This window comes from Nerophis ophidion, linkage group LG29 (genome assembly GCF_033978795.1).
Source record: "Nerophis ophidion isolate RoL-2023_Sa linkage group LG29, RoL_Noph_v1.0, whole genome shotgun sequence".
Lineage (NCBI taxonomy): Eukaryota > Metazoa > Chordata > Actinopteri > Syngnathiformes > Syngnathidae > Nerophis > Nerophis ophidion.
This window is the reverse complement of record NC_084639.1, coordinates 26,761,213-26,776,075: the sequence shown is the minus strand read 5'-3', so window position 1 is coordinate 26,776,075 and position 14,863 is coordinate 26,761,213. Positions and strand designations below refer to the sequence as shown.

The 14,863-nt window shown below is 45.2% G+C and overlaps 1 protein-coding gene across 1 annotated transcript in view; it reads left to right on the top strand.

Annotated features, from left to right (window-relative positions):
• Positions 1-14,863, top strand: part of si:dkey-237h12.3 (teneurin-3) — a 627,006-nt gene that overhangs the window by 427,988 nt on the left and 184,155 nt on the right. Inside the window, exon 14 of the mRNA XM_061892022.1 lies at positions 10,876-10,896. Coding sequence (XP_061748006.1) covers positions 10,876-10,896 — 21 coding nt within the window. The remainder of the gene's footprint in view (positions 1-10,875; positions 10,897-14,863) is intronic.

Here is a 14,863-nt window from a genome sequence, read left to right as displayed (position 1 = left end):
CCGAGCTATGCCGCCCCTATATATATATATATATATACTTGACTCTTAACCACGCCCCCAACCACCAAATTCGCACCAACAGCCTCGTCGGCCAGTCTTCGTGGGGTGAAGACTGGCCGACAACAGCGAGGACTGGGTTGGCGGAAACTGGATTCATGCCGGGAACCCTCAAGTTTCCGGACGACCACGCTATCTGAGCCACACCTCCCTGAAATACTGTTTCCGATCGTGTCCATTATTTTTGAGGTGAACAAGTATTTGTCAGATCAGAATATTCCACCTTGTCCCATGTGGAGGAGTTCAAGTACCTCAGAGTCTTGATCAAGAGTGAGGGAAGAGTGGATGGTGAGATCGACAGGCGGGGCGGTGCGGCGTCTTCAGTAATGCGGACGTTGTACCGGTCCGTTGTGGTGAAGAAGGAGCTGAGCCGGAAGACAAAGCTCTCAATTTACCGGTCGATCTACGTTCCCATCCTCACCTACGGTCATGAGCTTTGGGTCATGACCGAAAGGACAAGATCACGGGTACAAGCGGCCCAAATGAGTTTCCTCCGCCGGGTGGCGGGTCTCTCCCTTAGAGATAGGGTGAGAAGCTCTGCCATCCGGGAGGAACTCAAAGTAAAGCCGCTGCTCCTCCACATGGAGAGGAGCCAGATGAGGTGGTTTGGGGATCTGGTCAGGATGCCACCCGAACGCCTCCCTAAGGAGGTGTTTAGGGCACGTCCGACCGGTAGGAGGCCACGGGGAAGACCCAGGACACGTTGGGAAGACTATGTCTCCCGGCTGGCCTGGGAACGCCTCGGGATCCGCCGGGAGGAGCTGGACCAAGTGGCTGGGGAGAGGGAAGTGTGGGCTTCTCTGCTTAGGCGAAAAGAAATGGATGGATGGCGAAGGGATTTGGGCCAGAAAAACCTTGCTCGCGAAAGACGTAAATACAAATCTATAAGAATTCAAAAGGCTTTATTTGCAACATTGGGCATTGGAAGGAAATGTTTTTTCACCCTGGCTTCACATATTTTTTTTGTTTACAAGGACACACCTTGAATGGCTCATTTTTTCATCATTCATTTGGAGAATCCACCTTTCCCGCTCTTCAAGTCAGGCTCTCACACTAGCGAGTCAAGGGCGGGAGAGACATGAAAAAAAAAAAAAGATTGAAGGCCTCTTCGGAATATCGTTTTCATGAAATGGCAGCGCTTCCATCAGCGTTGATGACGATAATAGCTTGTGAGATGCCGCTTCTCATTGGCCTTTAACCGCCACAGTCTGCACACCTTCACCCCTGCCAGAGGTCTGCGGGTAAACGTCCGCGCCGCACCAGACGCCATTTTGCCACGGACCGCTCTCAGCCTTCCGGCGCGTCACCTAGGAAACAAAGATCTGCACTCCGGGCTGTTGCAGCTTAATTATGTATTTACAAGCCAGCATGGATTCCTCTCTGAGGGACTGCAGGTAGAGGGAGGTCACATTCCTGATCCTTTTAATCCTTTCCAACTCTCAGCCAAATGGCGGACTGGCGGCGTCCTTTCCTTTGTGAAAGTCCCATCAGAAGACCGATTCTGTGCTTGCTTGTGAATAGACAAGACTCCAACTTTTCTCTGAGCTTTTCACGTCCTTAAAGTGTCTTTTAATCACATTACACGGCCATTGTGGGACTTCCTCGGCGGGTCTTTGCAAGCGTGAGTTCTATATGGAGGGCTTAACGTATTGTCGCTTTGGAGACTGGCAGCGAAGTGCGGGTTGAAAGAGGAACTCAGGTATTCCTCTTCATGGTGCACTCAGCATGGAGCTGCTCTGAGCCCACTGACGGTTGCTAATGCACATGAAGCAGACAAAGCAAGGTGTTATTTATTTTTTTATTTTTTGAAAGTAAAACAAAGAGGTTTTAATATCACTTGCCTTCCTTTGTGTTCGCCTGTCAGTGAGAATCAAAGCAGATTGAGAATTTTCATGATGAATACTTTGGCAAGTTTCAGGCAAATTCATTGAGACAACGAATCGTAAGTCCTCAAATAGACGGCGCGGCATTTGCGATTCTTCCTAATCACTCGCCACTTCCCTTAACAGCTCGATTAAACCCTGAACTCACACGCATGCCGAAAAAACAAATAAAGACTCTTATGTAGGTAGGTCTTTATTGACATCGCACAAGTACGACAGAACTTTGTTTTCAGCACAAACCCGGTCAAGATTAGACAAACAAAAAGTGTACAGGGTTACAGAGCAGGAAAAAAGGAAGGAGAGGGGAAGGATGAGTAAAAAAAAATACAGTCTAGACTGGGGCTCTTAAAGGGGCCCAGTCCAGATAGGGAAAAAAACCTCCGTAGCAAAGCACATATATATATTACAACATCTCGAGACTAGCAACAGAGGGGAGGGAGTGGGGGCCATGGTGGCAGGCGGCAGCTCTTCAGGCGCTGCCTATCCACCCGTCACCTCTAAGGGAGTCATGTCAAGGGCGTTGGATGAGGCGTAGTCTATATGTGTGGCGTAAACCTTTTGGGGATGCATGCGTGTGTAAGCCTGTCGCGTGTCTCTGTTCCGTGGCCTTGATGTCGTGCAGTCACTAGTCGGTCCAAAGTCAACAACTGGTGTGTGTCCATGAGAGACAAGACGGGAGTTTGTTGTGTCTTCGCCGCACTGTCCTTCGGGAAAATCTCCAAGCCAGGGAAACAATCCAAGTAAGAATGTTTGGTATGCGAGTGAGAATAAAATTTGCTTTTCACTCTAAATTGTCTATGACTGGTCCTCAAAATTCATCCTACGTCTACAGCCTTTTTGTCTGTCTTTAAATCTGCTTTTCTTGTCTTTGCCTAACTCAAACCTGGACCCTGTCCACATGAACGTGTGTGCTTTAAAACCCTTATCTGGACTTCCTGGTGCAAGGCAGGAGGTTACCTGCTTTGTTGTTGTTACAAAAGACCCATTTCCACAAAAGTTGGAAGAGGGATATGTAGGGTGGGAATTGATACGATTTGTCTAGTTCAGATTATGATTTCGAATCTGATGAACGATTCGGTTCCTTCCGATTCTTATTGGAAAAATTAAGGGTGGATTAGCATCAATTGTGTTTAGTTTGTAGGTATAATGACATTGCAAAGTCTACAGTGAGGTCTCCAGAGGCACACATGTAACATCCCAGCAGGCACGAGACATTAAAACAACATTGAGAACTTGTTGAATTAGGTCCTGATGTTGAGCAACTCAAACACAACGTTGAGACAACATGTCTCTTGATGACGTTTAATCAATGTTGAGTTCAGACGTTGATTTGACCGTTGAACTGTTGGTCCTTTCCCAACCAACAACGTGGATCCAATGTTGGACATCAACCTTGTCTCAATTTACAAATACAACTATCTATGTAACGTTGTATCAAAGTCGGTTTTAAAGGACATGTTTGTATAATCAACGTTGTATCAATGTCTTGTGCCTGCTGGGATCGAGAGGAAAAAATAACTTTTTTTTAAATAAATATAGGAAATTGATATTCTTCTGTAGAATTTAATCATGTGCAAATTACACAATGATGTAACATTGAGTAACGTGATATTAATTTACATGCAAAGTGTAGATATGTCAAGGATTTATTAGTTATAATTTTGATGTTTATGGCTTACGGTTTATGAAAGCTTTGAATTCAAAATCTAATGTAAGTCAAAATGACATACCTCACTTTGCATGTAATGAGTGAATATCACAGATTAATTTCACATTTGAAGTTAATTGCTGACATGAATGGACTTTTACACCATATTCAAACTGTATGAGTTTCACCTGTATCATGTATTGACTGAAAGAACATTTGGTTGCAGGAAAACATTCAACTTTTCTCTGACTTCAGTTGAAAATCCAACTACAGAAAATGCAAACTTTTGACCAAAAACTTTGTCGCTGTTGTATTCAGGTGACTTTCATTTATAATTATTAAATGTTTGTGTTATATGTTACAGCATATCGCTCATACGTCCTCTTCTTGATTAACTAGGAGCCTTATAATTATTACAAGTAGTGCTCTTGCAATCTTTTCATGTTGTTTTGCGCATGGTGCCATTCGCCAAAAATAACAAAGAAGAAGAAGCAGGCTGAGGAGTAAAATGGCTGACAGAGGAGAGGGGAAACTGACAGGATTCATTTACAGGTCGAACATATTTCAAAACGACCGCTGTTAAGAGACAAAGCGAGATACCTTTTATCGGCTTAACATCAGATTTGGAGTTGGGGTTTGTGGCAAGGGGCGTGGTCCCCACGTTCCCTGCGGGCGGGGTGTTTGCAGAGACCGGCCACGAAGCAGCTGACAGGTGAGTGGATAATCTCAGCTGGAACGAGTTATCTAATCACCTGTTCCTTTATTAGCAGCACGGGAGACCTTGACAGGGGAGGAGAATGCGGAAGACACGCGGAGAAGGACGAGCAGCTGAAAAGCCAAATGAATGGACAAACCATAAAGAGACGCTATTGATTGCAAGTACGGGCTGAAAAGCCATCAGTATATTTGTTGTGTAAAAACATTGAAACATTGTAAACACTGCCTGGAGTGTGCTGCCCATTTCTGTGATCCAGAAGAACCCAAGCACGAGCATTGCTACAGTGGCACCCAACTCAAACAGATCACGTAAGTATGTCGGCACCAACACCCCTGGAAGCGCTGGGCCAAGTTTTGGCTGAAGTGTCAGCTGCAAGCCGACAGCAGACCCAGGTACTACAGGCGTTGATGAACCAAGCGGAAACAGCGGGTGGGTCATCCTCCATGAAGTGCATGGTGAAGGGGGAGGACCCACAAACCTTCCTGGATGTCTTCGAGGCCACGGCGACGTTGTGCAAGTGGCCTGGGGAAGAACGGAGCGCGAGGCTGCTGCTGCTCCTGGTGGGGGAGGCGCAGCAGGCGGCGTTGAGTCTCCCGGCGTCGGCCTGCATGCACTAAGCCAACCAACGGCACGACATCCTGGACCGGGTAGGCAGCCGCCCAGAAGATCACCGCCGACAGTTCCGGGCCATGAGTTCTTGCACCGGCTGAGGGATGCGGCGACCCGGTGGCTCCAACCCAATGGGCAGGACCCCAAAATGTTGGAGTCAATTGTGCTGGAGCAGTTCCTGGATGGCATCCCAACGAGGACCTCCGCGTGGGTGCGATACCACAGTCCGCCGGACGTGAAGACAGCGGTGAGACTGGCGGAGGAGCACCTGGCGGTTCACCAGGAGGCAACAGCGGGGAAAACCGCCCCTGCACCCTGGCGACGACTCGCTATGGGGGTGGGGAACAAGACATCCCTCGAGACGGGAAAAAACGTGGCCGAACTACCGGGGGCCAACGAGCAGGTTTCCCACACGAACAGCCAACAACACACACACACAGACATACACATCACGGGGGGGGAACACGGGGTGATGATGTAATGTCTTCCTGTGTATTCCAGGGTCCCGGCGCTGCTGAGAGGGGGCTTCCCTCACAGAGTGCATCTCAAGTACCAGGGCCGGTGTGCTGGGGGTGCGGACAACCTGGGCACATATGCCGGAAGTGCGCTGCGATGGAGGTAGGGCAGGTGTTGCGGGTTGTCGGGCCTCCAGCACCCGCCCCTGATCTGGGAGAGACTTACTGCATACCGGTAAGGATGCAGTACAGGCGATGGTGGATTCGGGCTGCAGGCAGTCCATGATCCACCCAAACCTGGTTCGACCTGGGGCTTTGGGACTTGAAACACGGATAAAAATTAGGTGTGTTCATGGGGATATACACGAATATCCGACTGTGCCAGTGGAAAATCTATATGAAACCCAAAAGCATAAAGTTAAAGTTGCCGTAAGCGCGCAACTTATGCACCCTATAATTTTGGGAACAAATTGGCCGGGATTCAATCATTTGGTGACAATGTGTGGGGATGCATTCACGGACAGTAGGCGAGGTGATTATCCGTGCCGTTCTCAGCGGCGATGCGGTTTCATCCGGGAGTGCCGAGCGGGAACTGGTGGGGGCTTCGCGGGAGGCGCCCCCGATGGCAACCTACGGAGGATTTCCCCTCGAGCAGGCCTGTGATCAAACCCTGCGCAAGGCCTGGGATCAAGTCGACTTTATGGACGGTCAGCTGGTGCGCCGGGGGAAAGCGCGGGTATTTTCCCCATTTTTCCATTATTCGGGATAGTCTGTATCGAGTGGGCGGTGACACGCAAACCGGAGAGGAAATAACCTAGTTGTTGGTGCCCAAATTCCGCCTGGAAATGGTTTTCCAGGTGCCACATTTCAATCCCATGTCTGGACATTTAGGATATGACAAGACACCTAATCGGGTCATGGTCCGATTCCATTGGCCAGGCCTCCGGGCAGACATACGCCAATGGTGCGCGGCCGGCCCGGACTGCCAGCGGGTGAACCCAGCGGTGACCCCAAAGGCACCTTTGCCACCATTACCACTCATGGAGGTCCCGTTCGAAAGAATTGGGGTGGACCTAATCGGACCATTTCACCCGAGCACACGGGGATACCGCTTTGTGTTACTCCTGGTGGATTACGCAACGCGGTATCCCGAAGCAGTGCCTTTGCGCTTCATCTCTGCCAAGAGTGTGGCGCAAGCACTGTTTCAGGTCATCTCCCGAGTCGGAATCCCGAAAGAGATTTTGACTGAACAGGGCATGTCCTTTATGTCACGCACAATAAAGGAATTTTACGGGTTACTGGGAATTAAGGCCATCCGCACCAGCGTATATCATCCACAAACAGATGGGCTGGTGGAGCGATATAATAAAACGCTAAAAACCATGATCCGTAAATCCATGCACGAGGACAAACAAAATTGGGATAAATGGTTGGACCCCCTATTGAATGCGATGCGGGAGGTACCTCAAGCCTTCCTTGGTTTTGCACCCTTCGAGTTATTATACGGCCCAAGGCCTTGCGGAGTGTTTGACGTCATTAAGGAAAGCTGGGAGGAGCGTCCGAGCTCCAGCAAAAATGAAATTCAATACGTCTTGGACATGCGGGCAAAACTCCACAAGGTGGGGCACTTGTCACACGAGAATTTGCGCCGTGCCCAACTGCGTCAACAGCGCACGTATAATAAGGGGGCCCAACTGCGTAAATTCTCACCGGGACAAAAAGTGCTTGTGTTGCTTCCAACTGCAAGCTCCAAATTACTTGCAAAGTGGCAAGGACCCTTTGTGGTCACACGGCAAGTGGGGGATGTCGATTATGAGGTCCGGCGCTCGGACCGACGCGGAGACACCCAAATATACCATTTGAACCTGCTGAAGGCATGGAGAGAGGCAGAGCCCGTTGCCATGGTAACAGTATTTCTCTCTGGCATTCAACGAGGGTGGACGCTCCCCTTTCCTCTCCCTTATCTCTCCTACTTGCTTCTTTGTTTTGTCTTGTCATAACTTTCTTGTTGCCTCTTTTTGCACTGCTCTCCAAATGTAAACATTGGAACTATTTAACTGGCCTCAACACAATTCTCAAGATCTTGGGTTTGGGGGAACCTGTTGTCGTGACGAAGCGGTTATTGCTGGACACACGACGGACTCTTGGGAGAAGGAGGGCCGCGTGCCTGGCGATCCTTTTCTGTCGAGGACGTGAAGATATCCACCTATTGGGAATTATGACAACAGGACATCTGCTGATTGGAGTAAGCGTTGCTCTGGTTTCTCGACAAATTGGAAGTTGCTGGCAGTCTTCAAAGTACCCCAAAGCTGCCACAAATGATTGGAGGATGCGGGAAGAACTGTGGATTACATCAAACTGTCTACCCCGCAAGTTTTGAGGACCAGTCATAGACAATTTAGAGTGAAAAGCAAATTTTATTTTCATTCGCATACAAAATAATTCTAACTTGGATTGTTTCCCTGGCTTCGAGACTCTCCCAAAGAACAGCGCAGCGAAGACACAACAAACTCCCTTCTTGTCTCTCATGGACACACATCTGTTGTTGTAGACTTTGGACGAGATGGCACAATACATCAAGGCCGCGGAACAGAGACACACTACGGGCTTATACACACACACACATCCACAAAAAAAAATAAACGCCATACATACGCGTCCCCCCCACCCCACCACCCAACGCCCTCGACGCAAATCCCGTAGGGGTGATGAATGGATGGTCAGCGCCTGAGAGCTGCGGCCTACCACCATGACCTTGAACTACCTTCCCTCTGTTGCTAGATATCTCAAGATGTATGTTGTAATATGTATATGTGCTTTGCTATGGAGGTTCTTTCCCACTCCAAGCTGGGCCCCTTTAGGAGCCCAGTCTGGATTGTATTTTTTTTACGGGGCGCCTTATGGCGACCCATCAGTGTTCTTATTCTGTAACCCTGTACACTGTTTGTTTGTCTCATCTTGAACAGGTTTGTGCTGAAAACAAAGTTTCGTTGTACTTGTGCAACTACAATAAAGACCTATTCCATCCTACAGGGGCGGAGGAGGAGGAGTTGGGGCCAGAGAGCCCGCGGTCTGGCCCAACCCCTCAGCTTCCTTGTGATGACCAGCTCACATTGGCACAGAGAGTGGAGGTGGCTGAGTTACAGCGGCGCTACTCGGATGTGTTCTCCTCTCGGCCAGGGCGCACGGATCTTATCCGACATCACATCGAGACCAGCCTGGGGGTTATGGTGCGGTCTCGGCCATATCGGCTTCCCGAACACAAGCGTAAAGTGGTTCGAGAGGAATTAAAAACTATGCTTGAGTTGGTTATAACAGAACAATCCAACAGTGCGTGGTGCAGTCCCATTGTCTTCGTAGGGAAGAAGGATGGAACTGTGCGCTTCTGTGTGGATTACCGCAGGGTGAATGAAATTTCACGTTTTGACGCGTACCCAATGCCTCGGGTCGACGAACTCCTCGATCGGCTGGGCACTGCTCGTTTTTTTTACAACACTGGATTTGACTAAGGGCTACTGGCAAATTCCCTTGTCACCAGAGTCCCGAGAAAAAACGGCCTTTTCCACTCCGGAAGGTTTGTACCAATTCGTGACACTTCCGTTTGGCTTGTTCGGTGCGCCCGCCACGTTCCAGCGTCTCATGGACCGAGTGCTGCAACCCCATGCGGCATACGCGGCTACCTACCTGAATGATGTCATCATCCAGAGTGGCAGCTGTGAACAGCACATGCCGCGAATCCCTGAGGCTGGCGGGGCTCACCGCCAACCCGGGCGAAGTGCGCCGTTGGCTGGAGGGAGGTACAGTATCTGGGGTACCACTTGGGGGGGGGGGGCAGGTGCGGCCCCAAGTGGGCAAAACGGCAGCCATCGCGGCCTGTCCACCTCCCAAGACGGAAAAAGAGGTGAGGCAGTTTTGGGGATTGGCAGGCTAATACCGCTGGTTAATTCCCCGGTTCGTGGACTGGACCAGCCCACTGACTGACCTCACCCGAAAGGGTGCTCCAGAACTGGTCCAGTGGACGGAGCAGAGCCAGCGGGCATTTGAGAAGGTGAAAACAGCCCTCTCTGAGCAGCTGGTACTGCACATGCCAACTTTTAACAACCCTTTTTGTCTGCAGGCGGACGCGTCGGGCCAGAGACTGGGGGCGGTGCTGTCGCAGCGGATGGGGGGCGTCGACCGCCCCATACCTTACATCAGCCGGAATCTCTGGGACCGGGAGGCGAGGTATAGCACAGTGTAGAGGGAGTTCCTCGCCATCCGGTGGGCGGTCGGGGCCCTCCGCTATTACCTGCTGGGGCGCGCCTTCAGTCTCTGCTCGGACCACAAACCGCTACAATGGCTCCACCGCATGAGGGATGCCAATGCGCAGATTACCTGGTGGTACCTTGCATTACAACCCTAAAACTTCCGGGTGGTCCACAAGCCGGGCGCGCAGATGGCCGTGGCCGACTTCCTCTCTCCCCCCAAGGGAGGGGGGGAGTGGTTTGAGTCTGGCGGTGGAGGCATGTGGCAAGGGGCGTGGTCCACGCGTTCCCTGCGGGCGGGGTGTGTGCAGAGACCGGCCACGAAGCAGCTGACAGGTGAGTGGATAATCTCAGCTGGAACGAGTTATATAATCACCTGTTCCTTTATTAGCAGCACGGGAGACCTTGACAGGGGAGGAGAACGCGGAAGACACGCGGAGGAGGACGAGCGGCTGAAAAGCCGAATGAATGGACAAACCGTAAAGAGACGCTCTTGATTGCAAGTACGGGCTGAAAAGCCATCAGTATATTTGTTGTGTAAAAACATTAAAACATTGTAAACGCTGCCTGGAGTGTGCTGACCATTCCTGTGATCCAGAAGAACCCAAGCACGAGCATTGCTCCAGGGTTTTATTGTCTTTATTGATCCTTTAGGGAACTTTAAATGCTGTAGATTGATTGATTGATTGCAACTTTTATTAGTGGATTGTACAGTACAGTACATATTCCGTACAATTGACCACTAAATGGTAACACCCTAATAAGTTTTTCAAACTTGTTTGAGCCGGGGTCCAGTTGACAGGTAATTATTAACACAATATTACCACATAAAGGCACCTACAGTGTCCTGCACTCAGGCCATTAAGTTGTGTAAATGTCGTGTTTGATCAAAATTGATAATTTTAACAAAACTCTCATCCATGTGTGCATCTAAAAAACTAAATTCAGTATTCTGTGTGTTGAAAATATGTTATTTGACTTTGCAATGTTCACTACTGAGTGGGGGATGTTTTATTTGGTCATTTATTTTTAATGCATTACAATTGTTTTGCCTTTGTGGAAGAATACTAGTTAATACAAATAATTCTAATAATGTATTATGTAATGTATTATTTAAGCAGATATAAATTGTTACAACCCCCCCCCCCCCCCCCCAAAAACGTGTTCATGTGGACGTGGTCGCGCAATAATTGTCTTTTTCTGTGTTCTATCTTCCTTCCTGTTCCTCTCTCGCCATGGTCCCGTGGGCGTGCTCGTAAAGCCCTGGACTCCAGAGTGTCAGGTAAAGACTAAGTCACTTTGCTTGGGAATAACCTCGTCGCGCATGCCCAGCAGGCACAAGACGTTAAGTCGATTCTACATACATGTCCTTTAAAACTGACTTTGAAACAACGTGGCAAAAATAGTTCTTTTTGTGATTTGAGACAACGTTGGTGTCTATCGTTGGATCCATGTTGTTGGTTGGGAAATAACCACATTTCAATGGTCAAATCAACGTCACAACCCAACATTGATTAAACGTCGTCAAAAATCTTGATGTTTCAGCGTTGCATTCATGTTGTAAAATATTGGTTGGGAAATGGCCACATTTCAATGGTCAAATCAATGTCAGAACCCAACGTTGATTCAACGTCGTCAAAAAGCATGTTGTTTCAACATTGTATTTGTGTTGTACAATATTAGTTGGTAAATGACCACATTTCAATGGTTAACTCAACGTGCGAACCCAACATTGATTCAATGATGTCAAAAAGCATGTTGTTTCATTGTTGTATTTGTGTTGTTAATTATAGGTTGGAAAATGACCAAATATCAATGGTCAAATCAAGGTGACAACCCAACATTGAACACATGTCGTCAAAAGGCATGTTGTTTCAATGTTCAGCATCAGGACCTAATTCAACAAGGTGTTGATTATACATACATGTGCTTTAAAACTGACTCTGAAACCACGTTGCAAAAATTGTTGTGTATGTGAATTGAGACAACGTTGGTGTCTATTGTTGGATCCACGTTGTTGGTTGGGAAATGACCAAATTTCAATGGTCAAATTAACGTCAGAACCCAACATTGATTAAATGTTGTAAAAGGGTATGTTGTTTTATCGTTGTATATGTGTTGTAGAATATTGGTTGGGAAATGGCCAAATTTCAATGGTCAAATCAAAGTCACAACCTGACATTGATAAAGGTTAAGAAGCATTGTAGTTGTTTTGTACAATATTGGTTGGGAAAATGACCAAGTTTCAATGGTCAAATCAATGTCAGAACTTAACATTGATTCAACGTCATCAAAAGGCATGTTGTTTTATTGTTGTATTTGTGTTGTTAAATTAAGGTTGAAAATTTACCAACATTCAATGGTCAAATCAACGTCAGAACCCAACATTGATTCAATGTTGTCAAAAAGCATGTTGTTTCGTCGTTGTATTTGTGTTGTAAAATATAAGTGGGAAAATGACCAAGTTTCAATGGTCAAATCAATGTCAGAACTTAACATTGATTCAACGTCATCAAAAGGCATGTTGTTTTATTGTTGTATTTGTGTTGTTAAATTAAGGTTGAAAATTTACCAACATTCAATGGTCAAATCAACGTCAGAACCCAACATTGATTCAATGTTGTCAAAAAGCATGCTGTTTCGTCGTATTTGTGTTGTAAATCATAAGTGGGAAAATGACCAAAACTCAATGGTCAAATCACCATCAGAACCCAACATTTATTCAACGTTGTCAAAAGGCATGTTGTTTCAATGTTGTATTAGTGTTGGTAAATTTGGTTGGGAAATGACCAAATTTCAATGGTCAAATAAACATCACAACATGACATTGATTAAACGTTGTTAAAAAGTATGTGGTTTCAACGTTGTATTTTTATTGTAGAATATGAGTTGGGAAATGACCAAATTTCAATGGTCAAATCAACGTCACAACCCGACATTGATTAAACGTTAAGAAGCATTTTGTTTCAACGTTGTATTTGTGTTGTGATATATCAGTTGTGAAAATGGCCAAATTTCAATGGTCAAATCAACGTGAGAACCCAACATTGAACACATGTCGTCGAAAGGCATGTTGTTTCAATGTTGTATTTGTGTTGGCAAATATTGGTTGGAAAATGACCAAATTTCAATGGTCAGTTCAACATGACATTGATTAAATGTTATCAAAAAGTATGCTGTTTTATCGTTATATTTGTGTTGTGGCATATCGGTTGTGAAAATGACCAAGTTTCAATGGTCAAATCAACGTCACAACCCAACATTGATATAACATTGTCAAAAAGCATGTGGTTTCATTGTTGTATTTTTGTAGGTAAATATTGGTTGGGAAATGACCAAAATTCAATGGTCAAATCAATGTGAGAACCCAACATTGATTCAACATTGTGAAAAGGCATGTTGTTTCAACGTTGTATTTGTTTTGTAAAATATAGATTGGAAAACGACCACATTTCAATGGTCAAATCAATGTCAGAACCCAACTTTTATTCAACGTTGTCAAAAGGCATGTTTCAATGTTGTATTTTTTGTTTTGGTAAATTTGGTTGGGAAATGACCACATTTCAATGGTCAAATCAAGGTGAGAACCCAACATTGAACACATGTCGTCAAAAGGCATGTTGTTTCAATGTTGCTCAGCAAAAGGACGTAATTCAACAAGATGTTGATTAAACATGTATGTCCTTTTAAAACTGACTTTGAAACAACAATGCAAAAGTAGTTGTATATGTGAATTGAGACAATGTTGGTGTCTAACATTGGATCCATGTTGTTGGTTGGGAAATGACCAAATATCAATGGTCAAATCATTGTCACAACCTGACATTGATTAAATGTTGTTAAAAAAGTATGTTTTATCGTTTTATTTGTGTTGTACAACATTGGTTGGAAAAAGACCAGATTTCAATGGTCAAATCAACGTCACAACCTGACAATGATTAAACGTTAAGAAGCATGTTGTTTCAACATTGTATTTGTGTTGTGAAATATGGGTTGTGAAAATGACCAAATTTTAATGGTCAATTCAACATGACATTGGTTAAATGTTATTAAAAAGTATGTTGTTTTATCGTTGTGTTTGTGTTGTAGAATATTGGTTGGGAAATGACCAATTTTCAATGGTCAAATCAACGTCACAACATGACGTTGATTAAACGTTAAAAAGCATGTTTCATTGTTGTATTTGTGTTGTGAAATATCAGTTTGGAAAATGACTAAGTTACAATGCTCAAATCAACGTCAGAACCCAACATTGATTCAACATTGTCAAAAGGCATGTTGTTTCATTGTTGTATTGGTTGAAAAATGACCAACATTCAATGGTCAAATCAATGTCAGAACCCAACATTGATTCAATGTTGTCAAAAAGCATGTTTAATTTTTGTATTTGTGTTGTAAAATATTGGTTGGAAAATGACCAACACTCAATGGTCAAATGAATGTGAGAACCCAACATTGATTCAATGTCGTCAAAAGGCATGTTGTTTCAATGTTGTATTTGTGTTGTACAATACTGGTTGGAAAATGACCAAATTTCAATGGTGAATTCAACGTCACAACATGACATTGATTAAACGTTGTTTTATCGTATTTGTGTTGTAGAATATAAGTTGGGAAATGACCAAATTTCAATGGTCAAATCAACGTCACAACCTGACATTGATTAAACGTTAAGAAGCATGTTGTTTCAACATTGTATTTGTGTTGTGAAATATGGGTTGTGAAAATGACCAAATTTTAATGGTCAATTCAACATGACATTGGTTGAATGTTATTAAAAAGTATGTTGTTTTATCGTTGTATTTGTGTTGTAGAATATTGGTTGGGAAATGACCAATTTTCAATGGTCAAATTAACGTCACAACCTGACGTTGATTAAACGTTAAAAAGCATGTTGTTTCATTGTTGTATTTGTGTTGTGAAATACCAGTTTGGAAAACGACTTAAGTTTCAATGGTCAAATCAATGTCAGAACCCAACATTGATTCAACATTGTCAAAAAGCATGTTGTTTCATTGTTGTATTTGTGTTAAGTATAGGTTGAAAAATTACCAACATTCAATGGTCAAATCAATGTCAGAACCCAACATTGATTCAATGTTGTCAAAAAGCATGTTTAATTGTTGTATTTGTGTTGTAAAATATAGGTTGGAAAATGACCAACATTCAATGGTCAAATGAATGTGAGAACCCAACATTGATTCAATGTCGTCAAAAGGCATGTTGTTTCAACGTTGTATTTGTGTTGT